The sequence below is a fragment of the Gorilla gorilla genome, chromosome 1 (genome assembly GCF_029281585.2).
Source record: "Gorilla gorilla gorilla isolate KB3781 chromosome 1, NHGRI_mGorGor1-v2.1_pri, whole genome shotgun sequence".
In the NCBI taxonomy this organism is placed as follows: domain Eukaryota; kingdom Metazoa; phylum Chordata; class Mammalia; order Primates; family Hominidae; genus Gorilla; species Gorilla gorilla.
Genome location: NC_073224.2, coordinates 139621233 through 139648810, shown reverse-complemented (window position 1 = coordinate 139648810; position 27578 = coordinate 139621233). Strand labels below are relative to the sequence as shown.

General features: G+C 39.4%; 1 protein-coding gene across 4 annotated transcripts; it reads left to right on the top strand.

Annotated features, from left to right (window-relative positions):
- The first annotated feature begins 297 nt into the window (after positions 1–297).
- On the top strand, positions 298–26922 carry RTCA (RNA 3'-terminal phosphate cyclase). Of its 4 annotated transcripts, XM_019035626.4 has the most exons (12): positions 349–611; positions 715–815; positions 1697–1735; positions 2348–2491; positions 4743–4866; positions 7580–7638; positions 9010–9151; positions 9785–9909; positions 11461–11519; positions 19412–19506; positions 21280–21384; positions 25563–26922. In XM_019035626.4, the coding sequence occupies exons 1-12, from the start codon at positions 567–569 to the stop codon at positions 25662–25664; spliced, it is 1140 nt and encodes a 379-aa protein (XP_018891171.1). In that variant the 5' UTR covers positions 349–566; the 3' UTR covers positions 25665–26922. The 4 variants fall into 4 exon arrangements, with proteins under 4 accessions (XP_018891219.1, XP_018891171.1, XP_063552672.1 ...); XM_019035674.4 differs by lacking the exon at positions 1697–1735 and having other exon boundaries at positions 298–611; XM_063696602.1 differs by lacking the exons at positions 349–611; positions 1697–1735 and having other exon boundaries at positions 716–815; positions 2333–2491.
- Positions 26923–27578: the final 656 nt, after the last annotated feature.

The following is a 27578-nucleotide window of genomic DNA, read 5'->3' as shown; positions in this document are numbered from 1 at the left end:
GTACCAGGGCGCACACACTTCGAGAGGCAGGTTCGGTGCATCGCAGGATCCCGATCTTTCTTGCATCTTCAGCTCTAAAAGTCGGCACCTCGGGGTATGCCAGGATCCTCGAGAAAACAGATATAAACACATATTTGCCCACAAAACAGAGATAAAGCACAAGCCTGCGGGATAACTGGAGGAGTTATCTTACAGTTGAGACTTTCTGCAACCTACAGATTTTGCCGTGTCCAGGGCACAAGTTTTTCAGGGCTCCTGGGCACCCCCGCGACCGTCATCTCACTTCCCCTGCAGCTTCTTCGCCGGGACCGCAGTGTTCCCAGCGCGGCTCCTTTAAGCCGAGCTATGCGCATGCGCACTGACTGCGGACTTGGGCGAACCCGGGGGTTCGTTTCTGCTGACTCCAGTGTCCCGAGAGGCGCCGCTTCTTCCGCTTTCTCGTCAGGCTCCTGCAGCCCCAGGCATGAACCGAGGTTTCTGAACTACTGGGCAGGAGCCAACGTCTCTTCTTTCTCCCGCTCCGGCGGAGGCTTTGTCGCTGCGGGCTGGGCCCCAGGGTGCCCCCCATGGCGGGGCCGCGGGTGGAGGTCGATGGCAGCATCATGGAAGGGGTGAGTACAGAGCGAAGCGGCCGGGGCTGCAGCCTAACTAAGGAGGGGAGCTCTCACCACCGGTGTGCTTACTTCTCTTCTCCCTGTACCCCAACCTTTGCAGGGCGGCCAGATCCTGAGAGTCTCTACGGCCTTGAGCTGTCTCCTAGGCCTCCCCTTGCGGGTGCAGAAGATCCGAGCCGGCCGGAGCACGCCAGGCCTGAGGTAAATCTGGCTGGAGGGGGAGTTGGGCCGTGAAGCTGGGGGATCGGGGGATCGGGCTGCCGGGCTGGGGCATCGGGAGTCCGAGTGGTGGAACCCAGAAGGTCCCAGACGCAGGTATGGGCGATCCAGGGCGGGGACACTCTGCCTGGGCGGTGGCCTGGGTTGTAAAGTCTTGAAAGCCTGGAGGGGTGAGTTTAGAAATGGTCTCGAGTTTTCGCTATTTGACTAAATAGTGTCATTTGCTGAAGAGCTAGCTTTTAAAATGTTTTCCCACCTCACCGGGCATTCCAAATATCCGAATAGCACGTATGAGCCGGCAAGATAGATAGGGCAGAAATGCTTGTGAGGCCAGAGGAAACCCTGTTTTATAACCAGTGCATTCTGGTTCTGCTGTCAGTTTTAGAATCATAAAACAGGAAAGAATCCTGAGATGTGTTATCCCAGCTTTCATTCATACCTCCAGAGAGCTGTTATGACCAGAATTATCTGTTGTGGAGAGGGAGACACCGTGACATTTGACCTTATTTCTTCTGTCTGGGTAGCTGGTCATGCCACTAGTTGAGCTTCAGGTACATGCACCTGCTAGAAGAGGACCCAGGTTTGAAGCCACACTGATTGCTTTGTATGTATTCTGTATTTATCACATTTTAATAAATCAGCGGTCTCAGTCTTTTGTCTACAGTTTTGAAATTACCGAAAGGCAATTACTGATATATGTTAATGTTAATTGCCTTTGTCGTAGTTGTTTGCAGCCCTCCAGTTCACCAACAGGGGAATCCAATTCATTAGGCTGTAGGTGTTGTATTAGTTTGCTAGGGCTGCCATAACAAAATGCCACACGCGGAGTGGAGCTTAAACAACAGAAATTTATTTCCTCACAGTTCTGGAGGCTGGAAGTCCAAGATCAAGGTCCTGACAAGGTTGGTTTCCTCTGAGAGCCATGAGAAAAGGATCTGCTCCAGGCCTGTCTTTTTGCCTCTTCACATGGTGGTTCCTCTGTACACCTTGCCCCTAGCGTCTCTGTATGTTCTAGTTTTTTTTTTTTTATAAGGACACCAGTAAGATTGTATGGTGGCCTCATTTTAACTTAATTATCTCTTTAAAGGCTCTATCTCCAAATATAGTCACATTCTGAGATACGGAGGGTTACAGTCTCAGCATATGAATTTAGGGGGAACATAGTTCAGCCCATACAGGCACCATAGATTGTTCAGTCAAGTGCAAGCGAGACTGGTGGCACTGAAATAACTATTAGTTTTCTTCTTTAGCACACTTCTAATTTGCAGCAATATATCAGGGTATGTATTTATAGTCAGAAATAACTGGTCTGCAAGGAAGCGTTAAAATGATACATACTAGCAGGTAGTCTAGGTGCATAAAAACCCAAAAGGAAGCTGACACTGAAGATGTGGCACTTACTGTGGTTAGACCTTGCAGTTTTCTTGCCATTGCAGTTTTATAAATTTGTCATAAAATGTGGGGATGTAGGCAGTCTGAATGCACACGTTTTGATGCAGTATTATGACCTGAAGGCCTCAACATTTATCTGGACTGGAAATGATTCGAGATTTGTGTGATGGGCAACTGGAGGGGGCAGAAATTGGCTCAACAGAAATAACCTTTACACCAGAGAAGATCAAAGGTGGAATCCACACAGCAGATACCAAGACAGCAGGGTATGTATCACTTAACATTCCATTTAAGTAACCTGGGTTTAAGTCCAGGTTTTGCCACTTTCTGGGCAAGTTGCTTAATGTCTATGAGCTTGTTTCCCTACTTTTATGTTTTATTTTTTTGAGACAAGGTATCCCTCTTGCCCAGGCGGGGGTGCAGTGGTGCAATCACTGCTCACTGTAAGCTGTAACTCCTGGGCCCAACAGGTCCTCCCACCTCAGCCTCCTGCGTAGCTGGGACCATAGGCACACAGCACCATGCCCAGCTAATTTTTGTATTTTTCAAAGAGACAAGGTTTCGCCATGTTTTTCAGCTGGTCTCGAATTCCTAAGCTCAAGCAATCCACCCACGTTGGCCTCCCAAAGTTTTGGGATTGTAAGTGTGAGCCACCACACCTGTCCAATAAATATTCATTGAATTAATGAAATTCATTATTACTGATAGAGGCTTCCCAGTTCAATACTTAAGCATCATTGTGTAAGTGAGTTAAATAAAGATCTGTCTTTTGGTAGCTAAGAGGCTATGTCGAATTCCCTTTCAAACTACTTATGAATATGATTGCTTTCACTTAACTTTGGAGAAGGGAGATAATGGCTCATTTAGAAAACAACCAGGCCAGGTGCAGCGGCTCACGCCTGTAGTCCCAGCACTTTGGGAGGCCGAGGTGGGTGGATCGCTTGAGCTCACAAATTTGAGACCAGCCTGGGCAACATGGCAAAACCCCATCATATGTATATATTTATATATTTATATATATAAATAAAAATTAGCTGGGCATGGTGGTACATGCCGGTAGTCCCATCTACTTGAGAAGCTGAGGCTTGAGCCTTGGAGGTGGAAGGTGCAGTGAACCGAGATTGTGCCGCTGCACTCCAGCCTGGGTGATGGAAGGAGCCCCTGTCTCAAAAAAAGAAAAGATAATGACCAAATGTTTCACTTTATGAAATTCATCATGTTACATAACTATTTCTTGTGATTTCTCACATTATTTGACTATAAGGACCAAACAGGCAAGTAAAGCAAAGATTACTTCACTAAAACTTCCCATGTGAAATATTTAGCTATCAGTCTTTTTTTTTTTTGGTCTCCCAGGCTGGAGTGCAGTGGCATGATCATGGCTCATTGTAGCCTTGACCTCTTGGGCTCAGGCAATCCTCCTAAAGTGCTGAGACTACAGGCGTGCACCACAATGCCTGGTTAATTTTTAAATTTTTTGTAGAGATGGAGTCTCACTATGTTGCCCAGATTGGTTTTGAACTCCTGGGCTCGAGTGATCATCCCACCTCTGTCTCCCAAAGTGCTGGGATACAGGCATGAGCCACCATGCCCGGCCAAGCTGTGAGTGTTTGTTATTAAAATTAATAATTATTAAAATATTTTATTATACTTTAAGTTCTGGATACATGTGCAGAATGTGCAGGTTTGTCACATATGTATACATGTGCCATAGTGGTTTGCTGCACCCATCAACTGGTCATTTAGGTTTTAAGCCCTGCATGCATTAGGTATTTGTCCTAGTGCTCTCCCTCCCCTTGCCACCCGCCCCCCGACAAGCCCTGGTGTGTGATGTTCCCCTCCCTGTGCCCATGTGTTCTCATTGTTCAACTGCCACTTATGAGTGAGAACATGCAGCGTTTGCTTTTCTGTTCCTGTGTTAGTTTACTGAGAATGATGGTTTCCAGCTTCATCCATGTCCCTGCAAAGGACATGAACTCATTCTCTTTTAAGGCTGCGTAAAATATTATTCTATCATATCATGAACTCCACAATGACAGGAACTATATCTTTATACCTGGAACAGTACCTTGTTATATAGTAACTAATCATATCCAGACCTTGTCTATTTTGAAAGCATTTTCATAAACTGCTAGTTTCAAGAATTCTTTTGTAAAACTTTTGAAGAAGGTTTTATTTTTAATTTTTTTTCTTTTTTACTTTTTTGTAATATAAAGAAAAGTATCAGAACTTAGCCAAGGTCACACAGCTAATGTGTTTAGTTGAAGATTCAGACCCAGGTTTGGTTATCATTTAAAGCTATTTTTCTGTGGTAAAATACGTTTTTCTTTAAAATTCAGGATTTTACTATTCAGACACTAAAATGTTTTTTAACTAGAAACTCAATGGCATATACCTGCCTTCACAGTTGTCTGTGCTTTAGTTGGTAGTGATGAACAAGAATATAGCTTATTTAAGAGTTTGAAAAGAAAATGCAGAAAAGAAAATGAAAATAAGCCCCTTCTGCCTTCTCCTTAGGAGTGTGTGCCTCTTGATGCAGGTCTCAATGCCGTGTGTTCTCTTTGCTGCTTCTCCATCAGAACTTCATTTGAAAGGTGGAACTAATGCTGAAATGGCACCACAGATCGATTATACAGTGATGGTAAGGGCTTTTGTTGTTGACAAACTAAGATGATCTCATACATGCTTCTGAGTCTCCATTCTCTAAATATATCCTGAGTGTTTTTTTGTGACTTTCTTGTTTATCTCTTCATGGTGTCTTTTCTTTCTTTCTTTCTTTCTTTTTTGAGACAGTGCTGTTGCCAAGGCTGGAGTACAGTTGCATGATCACAGCTCACTGCATACTCAACCTCCTGAGCTCAAGCAATCCTCCTGTCTTGGCCTCCTGAGTAGCTGGGACTACAGGCACACACCCAGCCAATTTTTTTAAATTTTTTGTAGAGTCGATGCCTCACTATGTTGCCTAGGCTGGTCTTGAACTCCTGAGCTCTAAGGATCCTCCCACCTCAGCCTCCCAAATGTGTCTATTGCAGTAGGGGGTGGGGAATTATGTTTACTTTAAGTTTGTTGTTATATCTTGGAATAGTGTTTATAGTGAATTTAAAAAAAAACTCAAGTGTAGGGCCCGGTGTGGTGGCTCACACCTGTAATCCTAGCACTCTGGGAGGCTGAGGTAGGCAGATCACTTGAGCTTAGAAGTTCAAGACCAGCCTGGGCAACATGGTGAAATCCCATCTCTACAAAAAAAAATACAAATAAAAAACAAAAAACACTACACACAGAAAAATTAGCCAGGCATGGTGGTGCACACCTGTCCAAGCTACTCAGGAGGCTGAGGTGGGAGGATCACTTGAGCCTGGGAGGTTGAGTTTGCAGTGAGCTATGTTGGCACTCCATCCTGGGTGATAAAGCAAGATGCTGTCTTTAAAAAAACAAAAAACACCTCGAGTGTGATATAAATTATATCAGTTGTGATGTGTTATTTTATAAATACAAGGATTATGATTTGGAGGGAAACTCAAGCTTTTTTTTTCTATTAAGCCCCTTCCATTCTAGGATCAAACATTTAAAAAATGATTTAAAAAATACTGGCATGCTCATATAACTAGTGGGAGAGAAAAGTGGTATAATCCTTTTTTCTTCCAGATTTATTAAAGTGTAATTTTTTCAATTGAATCCACCCTTTTTAACATGCAGTTCTGTGATTTTTGACAGTGACATGATTCACAGTTATGAACCATCTACCACAATCAAGACATAGAATAGTTCTGTTACTCTAAAAAATTCCCTTGTACGTTTTTGTAATCAGTCCTGAGCCTCAGCCCCTGGCAACTGCTGATCTGTTTTCTGTCATAGTTTTGCCCTTTGTTCAGAATGTCATATAAGGGATAATACTGTACGTAGGCTTTGAGTCTGGGTTTTTTGCTCTCCATAATACGTTTGAGATTCATCCATGTTGCTTGTATCTGCAATGAAAACTTGAGTTGTGTTCTCGTATATGGATGTACCAGTTTGTATATCCATTCATCTATTGAAGGGCATTTGGGTGTTTCCAGATTTTGGCAATTATAAATTAAGTTACTGTTAACATTCATATACAAGTTTTTGTGTGATTGTACATTTTCATTTCTCTTGGGAAAATACTTGCTGGGTTGTTATAATAAGCAAATGTCTGACTTTATAATACATAGCCAGGTTATTTTAGCTTCCAAAGTGGCTACATTTTGCATTATTACCAGTACTATATGAGAGTTCCAGCTGAAGTGGGCACAGTGGTGTGTGCCTATAGTCCCAGCTATTTAATACTTGGTAGGGTGAAGTGGGAGGATCTCTTGAGCTTAAGCTGGAGTCTAGCCTGGGTAACATAGCGAGACCCCATCTCTAAAATAAAAATAAATATCAAATGGAGGGTTCCAGGTGTTCTGTATCCATCCTAGCACTTGATATTTTCAGGTTTTTATTTGTTAAGCTTTTTCTGCCTTTAAAAAAAAACACAAAACAAGGTTAATAACGTGTATACCTCCTGGATACATAGGAGACAACCCAGAGAAATAAGTAAATCTCTAGAGTAGATCTCAAAGAGTTGCCTTAGACATCACGCTTAAACACCATCTTTCTCTGAAATATTGCCATTCTAATAGATGGTATAATCTTTTTAAAGTCAGTTCGATGGGATGTATAATAAAAATTAATCTCTCCTCACCTAGTAATTTGACTTCAAGGAAACTCCTCTAATTCAATATTGCAAAGTTCAGCTAAAGATAAATGTTAAAGGTATTTGAACAGAGCATTATATACTGTAATTATCATTATATAAGATATATCATTATCTAATAATGAAAACTTGGAGAACCGTTAAGTCAATTAGGCTAGGATGCCGTGGAGTCATTCAGATTTTGTTTAGGAATAATTTTATGATGTCAGGAAAATGCTTATCTTTATAATGTTAAAGCATTGTCTGTGGAATGAGATTTCAACTGTACAAAAAATTGAGATGACAGAATGGAATGCTCTTCACCAATACCCCCTCATTTCTTAAATGTACTGTATTGAGATGCGTGAGGAAGTATTGGCCTTTGGAGTAGAATAACCACTGATATCAAATATCCTAAGTTCCAATTTTTTTCGTTAGATAGACTTGCACAGCTCTGATTAAATAAATGTCAAACTTTTAAATTTAGCTACATATCAGTTTTTTTATTTGAAAAAAATGGAACCAGCCTACATATTCTTATGACACTGTTTACCTATAGCACCCAGTTACTAGCCAGCAAAGCACTTTTGTTTAATAAATACACTTGTTAAATTAGTGAATATTGCTGATTAACCTAATGATAAAAACTGATTTTTTTCAGGTCTTCAAGCCAATTGTTGAAAAATTTGGTTTCATATTTAATTGTGACATTAAAACAAGGTAAGTTGCTTGTTTCTTAAATGTTAGGATCTATTACTTACGCTAGAAGTAGTGGAAAAGTTAGACCCTTAGAGAACTGTCTTTCTGGTACCCACTTAATACATTGCATCTCTTGTAAGAAATAATTGTACTTTGTGGCTTAAAAATAATGAATAGCAGGAGCATGGGGACTTGAGAGCAGCTACACATCATGGTTATTTATTTCTAGGGAAAATATTTTCAAGGGAATTTTCACACTGAGGTACCCTCATATCTAGTGATATTTCATGCCCCAGCACAGCTTAAGTGCTCACCGTGTGTAGACAACTGGACTAGACACTAAGGGGTCATAAAAGGAATTCTCTTCCACAATGTGATCAGAATTGTTTTCCTAAGAAACACATTGGGCATTCAGGTTATTTCTCTTTAAGGCTTCCCTTCTGCCACACAATCACTAGGCCATATTTCTTGGTGTGGCATTTAAGTGCTTTGAAGTCTTGCCCTAACTTTTCTAACTTCTTCGTCCCTCTCCTCCTTTCAACGTGTTATGTATTCTAACAATATGTTTGCTTGTTATTCCTTAAATATGCTTTGTGCCTTTGGACTTTTGTGTCTTTGTTCATGTTATTCTTCCCCTGCTCTCCCCAAAGTTAGAAATCCTATGTTTTTTTCAACGTGAAACTTATAATTCTTTATGAACTGTGATTGTGCCTCAATCAGAATTCATATTTGCACCTATGTTGTAGCCTTTCTTATAGCCTGACCTGTATTCTAGTAGACAGTGTGTGGAGCCATCTCCTTACCAGATGGTGAGCTCTTTGAGGGGAGGAGTACTGTCTTCTCACCGTCTGCTGTAAAATAAATGACACCAATTAATTGAATTAAAACTTTTTAAGTGTTTTGCTACTTAAATATTCATCATATATTTATTTGAGGACCTACCATGTGCCAGACATTGTTTTAGGCACAGGAAAATAGCAGGAACAATATAGGTAAGTCTAGCCCTCAAGGCGCTTATATTTTACAACAGCCCTGTCAAATAGAACTTTCTGCATTGGGGTATATATTCCATATCTATGCTGTCCAATATGGTAGTCACTAGCCAAATGTGACTATTGAGCACTTAAAATGTGGCTAGTGCAGCTGGGGAGCTGATTTTTAAATTTTATTTAATTTTAATAGTTTCACATATCTCAAGGCTACCACATTGTATAGTACAGACAAAATTTTGTTTTTTAATGTGTAAAATTTTACAAAATACAGACCTAAAATATTTAGACCTTTCCATGGATTACATGTTTGGATATCATTGACATGTCATTTTATTGTAATATAGAGCTTTGTTTTTATCATGCAATCAGTTTATGTGGGCATTTGTTATACTTTTCATAGGGGATATTACCCAAAAGGGGGTGGTGAAGTGATTGTTCGAATGTCACCAGTTAAACAATTGAACCCTATAAATTTAACTGACCGTGGCTGTGTGACTAAGATATATGGAAGAGCTTTCGTTGCTGGTGTTTTGCCATTTAAAGTAAGTTGTCTAGATGTTCTTAGAAATAAAATATATGTGTGTCTTGATAAGTATTATGTCAACTAAATTTTGAAATTATTGAGAAAACTTAACATTTTTTTAAGGAAAGAAATAATGTCCTTTGTGGCAATATGGCTGCAGCTGGAGGCCATTATCCTAAGCAAATTAATGTAGGAACAGAAAACCAAATACCACATGTTCTCATAAGTGGAAGCTACGCATTGAATACACATGGACATAAAGATGGGAACACTGGGGACTGCTAATGGGAGGAGGGTGGAAGGGGGCTGAGGGTTGAAACACTATCAGGTACTGTGTTCACTACCTAGGTGATGGGATCATTCATATACCAGATCTCAGCGACATGTAATTTACCCATGTAACAAACCTGCACATGTACCTCCTGAACCTAAAATAAAAGATGAAATGTATATATTAATGGATACATTAATTAACAAAAATAAAATTAATTTGCATAAGCATATTTAAAAATTCAGTGCTCTCTTGAAAATCAAGTTATTAAATAATGCATGTAAAAGCTACCAATTATTTTATGTGTCTTTGAAGTCTTGAAAACAGTTTTCCAAATAATCAGTAATTGTTTTATTGTATTTTTCTGTCTTGCTAAAATAGGTAGCGAAAGATATGGCAGCGGCGGCAGTTAGATGCATCAGAAAGGAGATCCGGGATTTGTATGTTAACATCCAGCCTGTTCAAGAACCTAAAGACCAAGCATTTGGCAATGGGAATGGAATAATGTGAGACAATACTTTTTCCTACACATTAGTTGAGAACCCTAAAATAGTTATCTAATTAAATTAAAGATTTGTAGGGTTTCTTGCTTTATAGTTTTAAGAAGTATGTATGTATTTATTTATTTATTTATTTATTTATTTATTTATTGAGGTGGAGTCTCGCTCTGTTGTCCAGGCTGGAGTGCCGTGGTGTGATCTTGGCTCACTGCAAGCTCCGCCTCCTGGGTTCATGCCATTCTTCTGCCTGAGCCTCCTGAGTAGCTGGGACTACAGGTGCCCACCACCACGCCCAGCTAATTTTTTGTATTTTTAGTAGAGACAGGGTTTCACCGTGTTAGCCAGGGTGGTCTTGATCTCCTGACCTCATGATCCGCCTGCCTCGGCCTCCCAAAGTGCTGGGATTACAGGCATGAGCCACTGCGCCCAGCCTCAGTTTATATTTTTAAGGACATTCCTACCTAAAACACCAGTATGATAAATTAAGACAATTATTCTGAATTTTTTCTGAGGATGGCTTGCCTTTTGTTACCTTGTAAGATCCCTTTCCCTTATATAGTGAACTTAAACGTTTAATCAGAAGTTAGGCTTTAAAGCTAGTCCTACGAGAATATTTCCAGTTGCATAAAATACGTCAAATGTGAAATCAATTCACAAATAAATATAGCAAAGAGCTTTTTAAAACCAGACTAGAGGCCAGGCGCGGTGGCTTACGCCTGTAATGCCAGCACTTTGGGAGGCTGAGGAGGGCAGATCACAAGGTCAAGAGATCAAGATCATCCTGGCCAACATGGTGAAACCCCGTCTCCACTAAAAATACAAAAATTAGCTGGGCGTGGTGGTGCACACCTGTAGTCCCAGCTACTTGGGAGGCTGAGGCAGGAGAATCACTTGAACCTGGGAGGCGGAGGTTGCAGTGAGCTGAGATCGCACCACTGCACTCCAGCCTGGAGACAAAGCGAGACTCCATCTCAAAAAAAAAAACAGACTAGAACTATTATGTTAATTCAGTTAGGAGTTATAGATTTAAGTATTAGTACAAATTCTTTAACTGATGTTTTTGAAGTATAAAAGTACCATTTGTGGATATTTAAGTTCCAAATCCTCTCATTCAGAATTTCCATTAAAAGGTTTAAAGTAAATGCTTGCTCTACTTATGATAACACTATCTAAAAACCATAGAACAATACCAAAGTATCTGCATAACGACCTTTTTATTTAAGATAATTCTGAAACACTTTATAGTACTGTATGCCTGTGAAATGGTACCACTTAGTGCTAATGACATGTTAACTTGTTGTGGGGCATGGTAGACATTTCTTAACCTGTGAATTAGAATCTGGTGTGACTTCTCCTGGTCAAGTGGTAAAGGATACTACTGGTCTGATTAAGATAGACAATGTTAATCATACCACTCTATATGAAGAATTTTTACTTTTGCAATTTGTTGCCCAGATTTAGTTCTGCCTATTTAATAGTCATTGTTCTCGTGTGTTTTATTTGCATAAATTTAGAACATTTATAGCAAAGGTAGTAATAACTTTTTTTCTTGCATAGAATTATTGCTGAGACCTCCACTGGCTGTTTGTTTGCTGGATCATCGCTTGGTAAACGAGGTAAGATAAATGAAGGGGGTCCATAGTTCCCAATGCTACTGCAGAATTCTTTAATCCATCAGGATTGGAATGTTATAGAATGATGGATGAAAGTTTAAAAGGATGTAGTTAATTGATTCTCTTTTAGAGTCAATTACACTTTCAGACTTTCAGTCTTTCTCCCACCTTTATACTTTGGAAAATTTCAAACCTATGGAAAAGTTGAATGACTAGTTCAACTAGTCATCCATACAACCTTCTCTTAGATTCACTAGTTACGAACATTTAGTTTGTTGTGTATATTTCTGAGCCATTTCAATATAAGTTGCAGGTGCCATGTCTCACCCCTGAATACTGCAGCATATATGTCCAAAGAGCAATAACTACATAATTATAATACCATTTTTAAACCTGAAGAATTTGTTTTATTCTGACACACCAGATAGCTTCATACATAATGAATTGTTTCCAAAATATTATTTAGAGTGATGTGGAATTTTTTTTTTGGGGGGGGCACATAGCATTTGTTTCTCAAGTCTCTTTAGTCCCTCTTTTAATACAGAATCCTCCCATTACCTTTTTTGTTGTTGTTCATTTCATGATACTGACATTTTTAAGAGTCCAGGCCATTTTCTCACAGAGTTTCCCACAAATTAAATTTTTCTGATTGTCTCATGATATATTCAGATTAAACATTTTTATTAAGAATACTACATAGGTGATTTTGTGTACATTCCACTGTATCACGGCAGGGGGCACATGATGTTAGTTTCTCCTTTATTGGTGAGGTTGAGTGTGATCACTTGGTTAAGGAGGTGTGTCCTGCAGATCTGTCTGCCATGAAAGTTCCTTTTACCTTTATAATTAACTAGTGATCCAAGAAAATATTTTGAGGCCATCTGGTTATCCTGCTCCCATAACAGCTTTCATCCAGTGGTTTTAACATCTATTGATGATTCTTCTCTGCATCAGTTATTACATTGGTGATTTCAGAATTTTGAATGTTTTTGTGAAAGGGAAATTTGTTTAAGGTTTGGTATATTAGAGAGAGAAGATACATACATGCATGTGTTTGTTAATATTTAAAGTTACTTTTACCAATCAGGCAACTTTTAGGTGAACTTCTAGTTGTTTGCGTGGTCATTGATTGCTTTATTCCTACTTTGTAGCATCTTTAAAAATGCTTACCAAGCTGGGCACAGTGGTATACAACTGTAATCCTAGCACTTTGGGAGGCTGAGGTGGGAGGATCACTGAGACCAGAAGTTCAAGACTATCCTGGGCAATGTAGTGAGACTTTGTCTTTGCAAAATAAATAAACAAATAAAAATGTTTACCCTAGCTGTGCTGTTAAGCCACACTATTACTACTGAATACAAAAAAAATTAGGAGTTCTTCAGTTTGCTCAGTTGGTAAATCTAGAACTAGTTGGGCATCAAATCTGATCAAGAGAATAAATAAAATCACCATTTCCAGTTGAACTCACATAAATGAATTCTGTCTAAAACTGTGCTATTCAAAATGTGGTTGGCAGACAGGCAAACTTGTCAGCATCAACTGGGAGTTTGTTAGATATACAGATTTTGGGACCTACCTCAGACGTATTGAATTAGAATCTGTGGGAGTGGGGCCCAGGAATCCATTTTAACAAACTTTCCAGGTACTTTTAATGTATACTGAAGTTTGAGAAATAGTGATCTAAAATATGTATTTGGCATATACTAATTACATATTAGGTGCAGTGAGGAATCAGTGTGGATATTGAGCCACTCCATGCACTATCTACAACAGTCTTTAGAAGCAAAGAGAATACAAATATAAAACGGAGACTAGGAGCAGACATATTACAAGTAATAAGTACTTAGCAGGCATTGGGAGAAGTGTGAGTTTGTTTGTATTACTGGTTACCAAATGTGCCAGGTACTGTGTACTAGGGATTCAGAAGTGACAGCTATGATTCCTGCCTCCTGGATTATTCTGGCAGAGGAAACAGACCAGTTCTATGATAGTGGTATCCCCAGGGTACCATAGGAATACAGGGGAAGCAAAATGAATCCTTCTGGGGACTGATTGACACCAAATCTGCCTTCTGCCATTTAATGGTCCTGCAGTGGGTTCTGTGGGTAAATAGAAGTTAGCTGGATAGAAAAGTGAGAGCTAAGGAGGAAGGACAAAGAAATTTGACATACAAAAGTATTCTGGGTGAGGTGGCATGCAGCTTTAGTCCAAGCTACTCTGGAGGCTGAAGCAGGATGATTGCTTGAGCCAGGAGTTTGACAACAGCCTGGCCAACATGGCAAGATCCCATCTCTTAAAATTTTTTTTTTTTAATTAGCCCCATATGGTGGCTCATACCTATAGTCCCAGCTGCTCAGGAGGCTGAAGCGGGAGGATTGCTTGATCCTAAGATGTTCAAGGCTGCAAAGAGCTATGATTGCACCACTGCATTCCAGCCTGGGTGACACAGTGAGACCCTGTCACTAAAAAAATAGTGTTCTGTGTTTGAGCAAGCAACTGCAAGTGGATAATAGATCTGGGTAAGGGAATGGAGAGAGATGACAACAGAAAGATCAACAGGCTAGATTCTGAAAGGCTATAGGTTATATCTAGGAATTTACATTTCATCCTGAAATATAGAGCATTTAATGAGGGACGTGATATGAGAGTTTTTGAAAGATAATTCAGAGAAGTAGAAGAAAGCCATATTAGAGGCAGGAAGATAAGAGTTTATTACAATTCAGGTCAGAATGGTAAGGGCCTGTGCCAAGGAATGCTGGGCTAGAGAGGTGAATACTGATAAAAGGGTGTTTGCAAAGGTGAATGGACAATATTTGGTGACCAGTTGGGTATGGGAAGTGAGGAAGGCAGTGTAAAGTATGACCTTCTAGATGTCTGGCTTAGGTAACTGGATATATTTACCTCTTGTGAATATACGGGGTAGAGTTAGTTTGCCAGGGTAGATGGTAATTTTAGATATGCTGCGTTGAGATTGATTGTAAAGGGATCATTACTTTATCAGTAATACATGGAATTTTTTTACCAGGCCTGAAAAAAATTTTCTAATGTTCTGTCAGCATTTTTTTCTCACTTTGTCACATGAAACAACTTGTACTTTAAAGTAGTTTTTGGATAAAACACTTGTAGAGTACACAGTACTTATTTTTAGACTTAGGGTGTTAGGAGAGAATAGAGGAGAGAGCAGCATGCCTGCTGAGATTGACTGACTCCTCCTGGTATCCTTCCTTGTTTCCTATCATGCACATCAGTCAAATGAGATGTTAGCAAATGCAAAAGTAACTTATGGTCTTCTCAATCCAGCTTGTCTATATATTAAGGATCTCAGAGAGAATGTCATGACCTCTATTATCCAGATCCCCTTTCATTTCTGATTTAAATTAACTAGAAAATTACTGGATTTAGGGGCTGGGTGTGGTGGCTTATGCCTGTAATCCCAGCACTTTGGGAGGCCAAGGTGAGCAGATCACTTGAGCCCAAGCGTTCAAGACCAATCTGGGCAACATGGCGAAACCCTGTCTCTACAAAAAATACAAAAATTACTTGAGCATGGTGGCATGTGCTTGTAGTCCCAGCTACTCCAAAGGCTGAGGCAGGAGGCGGGAGGATCACTTAAGCCCAGGAGGTGTAGGTTGCAGTGAGCTGAGATCACACCACTGCACTCCAGCCTAGGTGATAGAGCAAGACCCTGTCTCAGAAAAATAAAACAAAACTACCAGACCTTGAATCCTAATTTCTTAGGGTTATCACCAGAAGGAACATTGGCTGCTTGTCAATACCACCATAGGTGGTAGAGGCAGGAAGTTGTAACTAGGGATGTCTTTATCATTGTCTCAGTTACTAAAACCATTTTGATCTTAGTTTCCTTATATGTTGAGCAAGAAGATTAGCCTGGAGAATCTCCAAAATCCTTCTAACTATAACATTCTTCAATTTTATTTTAAAAGGGTGAGATTTTGTTTTGTCTGAGAAAATCTCGCTGTTTTAGACTGAGGCAGTGTGTTATGATAGAGAGCACTAAACAGAGAGTGAGAAGACCTAAATTTTAGTCCCATGTCCTGTCATTATCATGCATAGTGACTCTGGGCTTTCCTTATCTGAAAAATGATATTGGACCGTGATCGTGATCTATGTTTAAGGATCCCTTCCAACTTTAAGTGACTGCATTATAGACAGAATGTGTTTTGTCTTTCCATTGTTGCATATTTGTGTGATCTTTCATTACTCTTATCTTACAGTTAGTTATATTCTTTACTATGGGAGCAAAATAATCTGCTGAAATGAATTGTGCCTCTGGTTAATCAATCTTTATTTCCTTTGTGTAGTAATTGCCTCACTTATAGCAAGCACCTTCCTTCCCTCCCTCAGTGTATGTGGTAATTCAGGGCATCTCTCTGTTTTTGTTTTTGTTTTTTTTTTTCGAGACGGAATCTTGCTTTGTCGCCCAGGCTAGAGTGCAGTGGAGCAATCTCAGCTCACTGCAACCTCCGCCTCCTGGGTTCAAGCAATCCTCCCACCGCAGCCTCCCAAGTAGCTGGGATTACAAGTGTGTGCCACCATGCCCGGCTAATTTTTGTATTTTTGGTAGAGACGGGGTTTCACAGTGTTGGCCAGGCTGGTTTCGAACTCCTGACCTCAAGTAATCTGCCTCCCAAAGTGCTGGGATTACAGGCGTGAGCCACCGTGCCGGCCTCATGGCATCTCTCTGTTGTCCTAAAACAAGTCCTTGAGACCTTTGTTTAAAAACATCCAAAATGTGAGAAGATTGGCAATTAGTTAGAAAAGCATTAAGATTTCAGAAGAAATTGAGATTTTGCTTTTGGTGTGTATAATACTAATAAGCAAGATTCTCATATTTTGCTTATTATGTTCAGTTGCTACAGACTGCTAGTAATGGCAGTTAGTAATGTAGAACCATTCATGCCATTACTATCAAGGTGGCTGGGTGGAAAGGAATGTGAATGGCTCTGAGGAATTCTTTGCTACATGGCAGAAAACTTTAGTGTACCTGCTGTTTTCTGGTACTACAAAGCCAGAAGTTCTTTCCTTTTCCTTTACACCCTCCATCCCTATTTTAGCTGTTTTTCAAGGACTCACTTAAGTCCTTCATGCTTTATGAAACCTCAAATTATTCTAGAACCTATATAATCTCTTACTTTTCTGAACTCCTGTCGGGTATATAGTTTATATCACAGAGTTAGCACTTAATTATCCTCTAATTTTCTAATATATGTGTATTTTAAATGCCTCCTTAGCAAAGGATCTGGTTTCTATTACTTAGCATGGTAGATAAATAGTGGGTATGCAATACTCCTACAGGTTGAGCATTCCTAATCCAAAAATCTAAAATCTGAAATATTCCAAAATCAGAAGCTTTTCAAGTGGCAATATGCCACAAAACTTTGTTTTATGCACAAAAATCATTTAAAACATTGTATAAGGTTGCCTTCAAGCTATGTGTGTAAGATATGTATGAACATTAACGAATTTCAGGTTTGTTTATTTATTTATAGAGATGGGAGTCTTACTCTCTTGCCCAGTCTAGAGTGGAGTGGTGCAATCTTGGCTTACTGCAACCTCTGCCTCCTGAGCTCTAGAGAGCTTCCCACCACAGACTCCCGAGTAGCTGGAATTATTAGTGTGCGCCACCATGCCTGGCTATTTTAGTAGAGACAGAGTTTCACCATGTTGGCCAGGCTAGTCGTGAACTCCTGTACTCAAGCTATCTGCCTGCCTCCACCTCCCAAAATGCTGGGATTACAGGCGTGAGCCACCGTGCTTAGCTGAATTTGATGTGTAGACTTGGGTCCCATCCCCAAGCTATCTCATTATGTATATCCAAATATTCCTTTTTTTATTTTTATTTTTATTATTTTTTTTACTTTTGAGACAGAATCTCATGTGTCACCCAGGCTGGAGTGCAGTGGCACGATCTCAGCTCACCATAACCTCCGCCTCCCGAGTTCAAGAGATTGTTGTCCCTCAGCCTCCTGAGTAGCTAAAACTACAATCGCACACAACCATGCCTGGCTAATTTTTGTATTTTTAGTATTTCACCATGTTGGCCAGTCTGGTCTCGAATTCCTCATCTCAAGTGATCTGCCCGCCTCGGCCTCCCAAAGTGCTGGGATTATAGGCATGAGCCACCATGCCTGGCTCAGATATTCCAAAATTTTAAAAAAATCCAAAATCTGAAACCTTCTAGTCCCAAGCATTTTGGATAAGGGTTACTCAACCTGTGTTATTATTAATAGCTTTTTATGTACTAATCTGGGTAATAGATGCTTTATAAATATTATCTCTAATTTCTATAACAACTTTGCAGCATAGTTATTATCATCTCCATCTTCTAGAAGAGGAAATGGCAGTGGCTAACAAGAAGTCAAGATTCACAAAACATGTTTCAAACCATTTCATTCAGTCACGTAAATACTTGGCCAATTGATAATATAAAGAGGGTAATTTATTATATTATTATGACTACTATAAAGAAAAATAGAGTTGCTGGGCATGATGGCTCATGCCTGGAATTCTACACTTTGGGAGGCTGAAGCGGGAGGATCACTTGAGTTCAGGAGTTTGAGACCAGTCCAGGCAATGTAGTGAGACCTAGTCGCTAAAAAAAAAAAAAAAAAGAAAAAAAAGAAAAAACAAGAAAAACAAAGAAAAATAGAGTTAAAATTCTACAATTTCCACTTTGGGGAAAATTTTATCATATATAATCAAGTAAATTTGCAAATATAAAATAGAAACAAAACTAACCACATCTTCATTTTTCATAAGACGTTTTCATTTGCAGCCAAGAATTTTTTAGTTGAGAGTAAATACCTTAAAATAATAATGTGGCATTCTACTACTTGTGACAGACTTACTTTGTATTCAGTGTTGTACCAAAGATTTGGAATATGTATGGAGAGATAGGGAATAGGGCAAGAGGGTAAATATTCTGACTTATATTTAAAATAAGCTAATACCTGTTCAAATCTTAGAGGAAATAAAACTCTAAAATATTTTATCTGATAATGTTATATGCTCTTTTTTTACATAAAATGTAATTTCCTGACTTTAAAAAAATTCTTTAATTTTTTTTTTTTTTTTTGGCAGAGTCTTGCTCTGTCACCCAGGATGGAGTACAGTGGCACAATCTCAGCTCACTGCAACCTCCACCTCCCAGGTTCAAGTGATTCTCTTGCCTCAGCCTCCTGAGCAGCTGGGATTACAGGCATGCACCACCATGCCCAGCTAAATTTTGTATTTTTAGTAGAGATGGGGTTTTGCCATTTTGGCCAGGCTGGCCTCAAACTCCTGACCTCAAGTGATCCATCCGCCTCAGCCTCTCAAAGCACTGGGATTACAGGCGTGAGCCACCGCACTGGGCCAAATTCTTTAATTCTGATGGAATTACCTGCAGACTAATTGTAACATGCGTGCTTTTCTGGGATTTGGGAGGGGAATTTGTTTGTTTGGTAGATGGCGTCTAGCTATGTTGCCCAGGCCAGCCTTGGATTCCTGGCCTCAAGCAATTCTTACACCTTAGCTTCTCAAAGTCCTGGGATTACAGGCATGAGCCACCATGCCTGGCTGCAAGTTTTAATTTTTGAAATTGAGGCATAGCATTATAGGGTCATAACTTAACTTATAAACTGGCTTTATAAATTAGTACATTTTAAATAGGACTAATGAAGCCTATATTTTCCTCCACTAGTATATTTAAAGGTATAAGACTTGTGTATCCCAAACACTCAGAATATTAAATAACTAAAGATCTTATTCTAAAAGGTGCATTGAGTGGGTTTTTGAGGCCTAAAAATTGTATACCAGTGCTAATTGGGATATACCAAACTTTCTGTCTCTTAGTAATTAGTTTTGTTTTGTTTTAATGTTGTGCTTATCTTAAGGTGTAAATGCAGACAAAGTTGGAATTGAAGCTGCCGAAATGCTATTAGCAAATCTTAGACATGGTGGTACTGTGGATGAGTATCTGCAAGACCAGGTAATGACACATTTAGGTTAAAAACCCTCTAACCTGTTAGATTTGAATATGTGGTAGATTGAATATCAATTTAAATAATTGACTTTCAGACACTAATTAGCAAGTCCTACTTCAATAATTTTAAAAAATATTCTGGGATTTGCATTCCTCAAATTTCAGCCCTCATTTTACTTTACCTGTCTACAGTGTTTTGCGCAATTGACCACTCCTTCCTTTTTGAAGTATTTTCTTTCCTTGGTTTCTGAAATACTGTTATCTTCCTATCTCACTGGCCATACATTCTAGTCTCCTTTGCTAGTTTATTATGGTTTTCATCTGCTCAACAACAATTTTTTTTTTTTTTGGTGGAGACAGAGTCTTGCTATGTTGCCCAGGCTGGTCTCGAACTCCTGGTCTCAAGTGATCCTCCTGCTTCAGCTTCCTGAGTAGCTAGGCCTACAGGCACATGCTGTCATGCCTACCTAATTTAAAACTTTTTTTTGTTTTAATTTTTATAGAGACGAGGTCTCAGTATGTTGACCAGGCTAATCCTAAACTCTGGCACCCAAGTGATCCTCCCACTTTGGCCTCCCAGAGTTTTGAGATTAAGGGCCATGAGCCACTGTGCCTGGCCAACTTCTAAATTTTGATGAGCCCCTGGACTTTGGCTTATACTTGTTTTCTTTTTCTGTAGTTGCTCCCTCTCTTAGTTTGTCCAGTCTCATGGCTTAAGTACCGTCTTTATGCTGACAACTCCCAAATTTATATCCGAAGCCCAGGCCTTTCTCTTTAACTCCTTGCTCATAATATCCCCTATGCCTGTCAACACCTCCACTTGGACGTGTCACAGACCTCTCAAACTTAGCACGTTGCATGGTGCGGTGGCTCAAGCCTGTAATCCCAGCACTTTGGGAGGCCGAGGTGGGCGGATCACGAGGTCAAGAGTTCGAGACCATCCTGGCTAACACGGTGAAACCCCGTCTCTACTGAAAAAATACAAAAAATTAGCTGGGCATGGTGGCAGGTGCCTGCAGTCGTAGCTACTTGGGAGGCTGAGGCAGGAGAATGGCGTGAACCTGGGAGGCAGAGTTTTGCAGTGATCCGAGAATGCGCCCCTGCACTCCAGCCTGGGCGGCAGAGCAAGACTCCGTTTCAAAAAAAAAAAAACAAAACGAAAAACAAAAAAAACTTAGCACGTTCACTCACAGTGAGAAGTGATACTGAATATTTCCAAATATCGTTTTTATGGTCTGTTATCTTTATAGATTTTCCTTTCTTCCATACTTCTGTCTCCTTAGTCCCAAATCAGTAGGGTCCACATTTAGAAATATAGTCCTCGAGATTTCTTGACCTGTTTCTTAAGACAGTTTATGTTATTTCTAGTCTCTTCCTCCTTGCCCAGGTCTACTTTAAACTCCCAGTAAAGTCCCAGTATTAGTCTGTCTATTCAGCTGTTAAAATGTAATTTAAGAGAGTAGAATAAACATCATATTATATATACCAACTTGTAGAGATAGTTGGTCTAAGTATATTACTGTTCTGTATTTTACTTGTAAATATTAATTTAAAAAATTATATGTTGAGAGCTGCTACCAAGCCTTTTTGTACTACTCACAGACTTAGGGTAACATAGGTTTTCCGTCATCTTCTGAGTATGTCTGGAAACCTAAAGAAATAGAAATTCTGTTTTAGCAGTTTTTATTTCTAGTAGTATTTTTATTATGGGCAGCAGTGGAATTATAACGCCAAATATTAATAAATGTGTGAGATTTTTCTTTGTTCTTTTTTAAATAGCTGATTGTTTTCATGGCATTAGCCAATGGAGTTTCCAGAATAAAAACAGGACCAGTTACACTCCATACGCAAACCGCGATACATTTTGCTGAACAAATAGCAAAGGTGAGTATTCTATCAGAAAGGGAAATTGATATTTTGATTTTTATTTTAGCCAATTTTGGGTTAAATTTTAATAGGAAACTTAATAGTAATCATAATTGCTATCACTGTTTCCTGTGTGACAGGCACTGAGCTAATTTAGCAATTTATCTAAACTGTCTACTCAGCATAACTATTGTAGGTGGCTATTTATTATTATTCCCATTATAAATATGAGTAAAGTGAGGCAGAGAGATTCATTAAATTGTTCAAGGCCACATGGATTTTTAGTGGCAGAGCTGAGCTTTGAGCAAACCTGGGAAAGCATACTTCAAAACCCATGTTATAATCACTGTGTGGTACTGCCTTACAGAGTAAGTAAAGATGTTTTGTTGTGAACTATGATATCAAATCACAAGGGATTCATAGTTGGCTATAAAAAAAATTTATATAAAATTTTAGACATTTCCTTGATTCTATTGGTAAAATAGAATATTTGTTGAAACTAATATTCGCTGTCCTCTGAAATTTAGTAGAGTTGACATACAGTTTTTAATGAAGAAGGATTTATCAGTATATGAGCTCATATTCATACCTTTCCTACAGGATTCTTTTTTTTTTTTTTTTGAGACAGGGTCTCGCACTGTTGCCCAGGCTGGAGTGCAATGGCATGATCTTGGCTCACTGCAACTTCTGCCTCCCAGGCTCAAGTGATTCTCCTGCCTTAGCCTCTCAAGTAGCTGGGATTACAGGCACATGCCACCACACCCGGCTAATTTTTCTATTTTTTGTAGAGATGGGGTTTTGCCATGTTGCTTAGGCTGGTCTCAAACTTCATAGCTCAGGTGATCTGTCCACCTTGGCCTCCCAAAGTGTTGTGATTATAGGTGTGAGCCACTGTGCCTGGCCTGGATTGTTAATTTAAAGAAACAATAGGTATATTTCATCATGAAACTAATGTAATTTCTTTATAGGAAATAGAGGGGAAAAGCCTTCTCATAATTTCCCCTTGCCGGTAAAACCACTGTTGACATTTAGGTGTTTTCCTCTTCTCCTAAATCGTTTCTCTTTGCATTTTTTGCAGTTAATGCATACAGCTTCATTTCTTGCTTCTTTCAGTAACATGTAGCATATTTCCCATTTTGCTTATTCTTTATAAAGTAATTTTATAAAGAAATATAAAATTTGTAACAATTTTATAAGGGAAGTTGCTAATCTTAAGCATTTTTATTATTATTATTTTTGAGACAGGGTCTCACACTGTTGCCCAGGCTGGATTGCAGTGGCACAAACCTCCTGGGCTCTCAAATGATCCTCCCACCGCAGCCTCCCAAGTAGCTGGAGCTACGGGAGTGTGCCACCACACTTGGCTAATTTTTTGATGTTTTGTAGAGATGGAGTCTTGCCACATTCCCAGGCTGGTCTTGAACTCCTGGGCTCAAGCAGTCCTCTGACCTCAATCTCCCAAAGCGCTAGGATTACAGGTGTGAGCCAGCATGCCCAGCCCTAGTCTTAAGCATTTTTTAAAGTGACAAAAGTAACATATATTAATTTAAAAAATTAATCATTACAGAAGTGTCCCATACACAAAACCACTGTTGCTGCCCTACTCCTATTTGTATGATGATCCTTTTTCTTTTCTTTTTTTTTTTCTTAAGGTAGAGTCTTGCTCTGTTAGCCCAGGTTGGAGTGCAGTGGCATGGTCTTGGCTCACAGCAACCTCTGCCTCCCAGGTTCAAGCGATTCTCATGCCTCAGCCTCCAAAGTAGCTGGGATTACAGGCGTGTGCCACCATGTCCAGCTAATTTTTGTACTTTTTAGCAGAGACAGGGTTTCACTGTGTTAGCTAGGCTGGTCTCAAACTCGTGGCCTTACGCGATCTGCCTGCCTTGGCCTCCCAAAGTGCAGGAATTACAGGCGTGAGCCACCGCGCCTGGCCTTTCTTTTTTTTTTTCTTTTAAGAGACAGGGGCTTGCTCTGTTGCCCAGGCTGGATTGCAATGGCAGTGTCATAGCTCACAGTAGCCCCGAACTCCTGGGCTCAAGTGATCCTTTCACCTCAGCCTATCAAGTAGCTAGAACTGCAGCTGTGCACCACCACACCCTGCTAATTTTTTTTTTTTTTGAGAGACAGGATCTCCCTGTGTTGCCCAGGCTGGTCCTGAACTCCTGGGCTCAAGTGATCCTCCCACCTCAGCTTCCCAAATGCCGTGATTACAGCTGTGAGCTACTGTGCCCAGTTTGATTCTTAATTATGTATACTTTTAATTGTTATTAAGAAACATAGATAAGTTTTTGTTAAATTGTAGGAAAGACTGATGGGAATTAAAGGCAAATTGTATTTGATGTCAAGAGTGTTAACTCTATTTTTTTTGTTACTCTACTTATGCTGTATTTATAACTATTACTTGTCTGTCTCTCCTTATAGATTGATCTCCTTAATAGCAGAGATCAGGTTTTATTCATTATATTCTTTACTTTTCACAGTACTTTACATATAGTAGATGCTTACTTGTTATTTGAAATGTATACATAACGGAAAGTGCTATGAACCTGTGTATAGCTTGTATCTTGCTCAGCTTTGTTGTGTATGACTGGGTGACTTGGGGCAAGTTTCTTATCTTTCTTTGTCTCAATGCAAATAGTTATCTGTAAAATCAGACTTAAGCTAGATAGGCCTGCTATGCTCCTTTCAGGTCTACATATTTGTAGTTTTAAGTAGGTTTATGTATAGGCTAGAAATAATTTTCATAGCTGCTACATGTGTTTCATATTTACATAATGCTTGTAATTTGAAAAATATATAAACGCATGCATATATTACTAATTAATTAATATGGTTATCTAGCTCAGAATTCAGCATTTATTCATTCAACAGTAATTTCAAGTGTCCACTCTGTGTCAGTACATTACCATGTAATGCTGAAAGTGAAAGAATTTTTGAACATTATTATTCATTCAGTAAGGCCCCCAAGTGATGGTTTTCAAACTGTGCTTCCAAGAATCCTAAGATTTTAGGCATATTTGAAATCCTTTTGCCACAAACTTAACCTATTTAATTGTTTTGATTTTTTTTTTTAAGACGTTGATGGGAGTTGTGAGGAGTCTTCCTGTGTTGCCCAGGCCAGCCTCCTGAACTGAACTCAAATGATCCTTCCACCTCAGAATAGCTGGGATTATAGGTGTGCACCACTGCACCTGGCTAGTTGTTTTGATTCTAAATTTAGTTTTGTTAAAATGAATCACATTTGCTTTAAAAATAATGATGTTTTCAAAATACAGTGATATAGGCCAGGCACAATGACTCATGCCTGTAATCCCAGCGCTTCAGGAAGCTGACGCAGGAGGATCACTTCAGCCTAGGAGTTTGAGCCTGGGCAACAAAGTGAGACCCCGCCTATACAACAGAATTAAAAATTAGCCAGGCATGGTGGCATGTGCCTGTGGTCCCAGCTACACTGGAGGCTGAGGCAGGAGGATCCCTTGAACCCAGGAAGTTGAGGCTGCAGTGAGCCGTGTTCATGCCACTGCACTGCAGCCTAGGTGACAGAGCAAGACTCTGTCTCAAAAACAGAACAAAAACAAAAGCAAAATACAATGATACAGGTAAAATATTTCAAAGCCAACTTTAGTTACTAAGTGAAAAATGTGATATTAAGCCCAGTACATTAAAGATGAAGGAAGATGTTAATCACCACCACCGCCCCTCCTCCCCACATACCTTCTCTGAACTGGATCTTTTGAACGATATATTTAGGGAACTAAATTAGCAAGAAAAAATGTAAAGAAATTAAAGGGTAATTTGTGACTTGACAAGATAAAAGTAGAAATGTTTCAGAAAAATTTTAGGGCATAGGGAATACAGTTGCGTTAAAATTACCATTTGAGGTTTCAAAATTGTTATTTGCCTAAGCTGTACATCTGAGCTTTCTGATTCAGTGTGCATGGAAGGGGCCCAGGCATATATAGCTGGACAAAACTCACAGGTATGTATACCTCTGAAGAAGAACCATGGTTGTACAATGAAATGTGTTATCTTGAGGCTATTAAGTTTCTTTCTCATCAATCATTTGATCTTTGTGTCTCTGTAGGTTTTTCAATAAAATGGGCTTGACATTAACTCTCTGCCTACATAAGTTGGAGTTGTGGGCTCTTTCCTCCATCTCTCTTCGTATTACTTATATACTCCTCTTCTGATTTCAGGCTAAATTTATTGTGAAGAAATCAGAAGAAGAAGAAGACGCCGCTAAAGATACTTATATTATTGAATGCCAAGGAATTGGGATGACAAATCCAAATCTATAGAGTATTTGCCTCTTAAATGATACCTCATTGATATATTGCACTATTTCATAAATACTATAAAATAATGACTAGGAAGTAACTTATTAAAGGCTATGACTTAAATTTGAAGTACAGTGTTCTAGGTTTGCTGAGAAGGCTTCATCAAATTAATCTCACTTTGAATATCTCCTGAGAGATGGACAATGAAATATCAGTTGGTGGATATGTGTGATAGCTGATTTCAATATTGAAGTATTGAAATAAAATATTCTTTACACCTGAAGTAAATACATTTTTCTTTTTTATGTAATTAATTAAATCAGGGATATAGATTTGATCTGTAATTTGGGTATAATTCTAATCTTTGCTGAAATCACATCTCAAGTATAATGAGGCAACTTTATGCAAATATACTTGCTGTGACAACAATAACATTTTCTTTTTTTTTTTTTTTTGAGACAGAGTCTCGTTCTGTCACCCAGGCTGGGGTGCTGTGGCGTGATCTTGGCTTACTGCAACCTCTGCCTCCCAGGTTCAAGCAATTCTACTGCCTCAGCCTCCTGAGTAGTTGGTATTACACCACCATGCCCGGCTAATTTTTGTATTTTTAGTAGAGACAGGGTTTCACCATATTGGTCAGGCTGGTTTCGAACTCCTGACCTCGTGATCTGCCCGCCTCGGCGTCCCAAAGTGGTGGGATTACAGGCGTGAGCCAGCGCACCTGGCAAAAATAACATTTAATAGGCATTGTCTCATTCTAAGGATATATACCTTCTACCTAGCGGGCACTTTGTACATATTTATTTTTTATTTTATTTATTCATTTTTTTTGAGACAGAGTCTCACTCTGTCACCAAGTTGGAGTGCAGTGACACAATCTCAGCTCACTGCAACCTCCGCCTTCCAGGTTCAAGTGACTTTCCAGCCTCAGCCTCCCGAGTAGCTGGGACTCCAGGCACGTACCACCATACCCAGATAATTTTTGCATTTTTAGTAGAGACGGGGTTTCACCATGTTGGCTAGGATGGTCTCCATCTCCTGACCTCGTGATCCGCCCACCTTGGCCTCCCAAAGTGCTGGGATTACAGGCATGAGCCACCACAGCCGGCCGTAAATATTTTTTGAATTTGAATCTGTTTTGGAAGCCAAATATGTTTTGGAAGCCAAACAATTAAGAGAAGTAAAATTTTAACCCTAGTAGGTTTCGCAGATTCATCCCCAGATATGTTTTTGTTTGGCTTGTGGTATTAACAAATAAATGAGTGTCTTTCGAATGGAATGTGCTTTCATCATTCTCTGTTATCTTACACCCAACATGCTTCCACATTTAGGTGTTTTCCTGTTCCCGGTAGCAGTTGAGGTTGTGACTCAAAGGAAATCAGTTTGGTATGTCAGCTTAATGTGTTGTACTACAATAGAGTGTGTAATTCATTAGAACTTGGGTCTATCTTGGACCTTTTCTCATGATGATTAAAACATAGTCCAAAATGTAGATCCAGAGGATGCTCTATGATACATTTAGAAAGTCCTGAATTAGTCTGTATGGAACAGTATAATGAAAAAAGTTGCCATGTACATAGTCATTATTCTTATCCTTGTCTGTGATATCTATGACCTTGGACAGTTGGGTTCAATTTGCTTTAAAATTGATAATAGTGTTACTTGCTGTTTATGTTTTCACATAGTGGGTAAGTTTTGTAAGTTATTCATTTCTGTAATAGTTGAGATATATCTTTCTATTTTAGAGTAAAACTTTTTTAGAGTGATACTACACTTGTTGTTCGAGGGATTGTGATAAATTTGGGGGTCTTCAGACTGAAATGATTTCTGTACTTCTGATGAGGTGTGCCAGCAGTGTTAAAGGTGTAGGCTGGAGTGCAGAGATTTTGCCTCTGGGAGTGAGAGATTTAAATTCAACAGTATACATGGGGAGTT

Bases quoted from the DNA above. Each gene is read 5' to 3' on its own strand.
- RTCA (XM_019035626.4), top strand. From the start codon at position 567: ATGGCGGGGCCGCGGGTGGAGGTCGATGGCAGCATCATGGAAGGG. The intron at 816-1,696 runs GTAAATCTGGCT...ATTTCCTCACAG, and splicing joins CGGAGCACGCCAGGCCTGAG to TTCTGGAGGCTGGAAGTCCA. The intron at 21,385-25,562 runs GTGAGTATTCTA...TTCTGATTTCAG, and splicing joins TTGCTGAACAAATAGCAAAG to GCTAAATTTATTGTGAAGAA.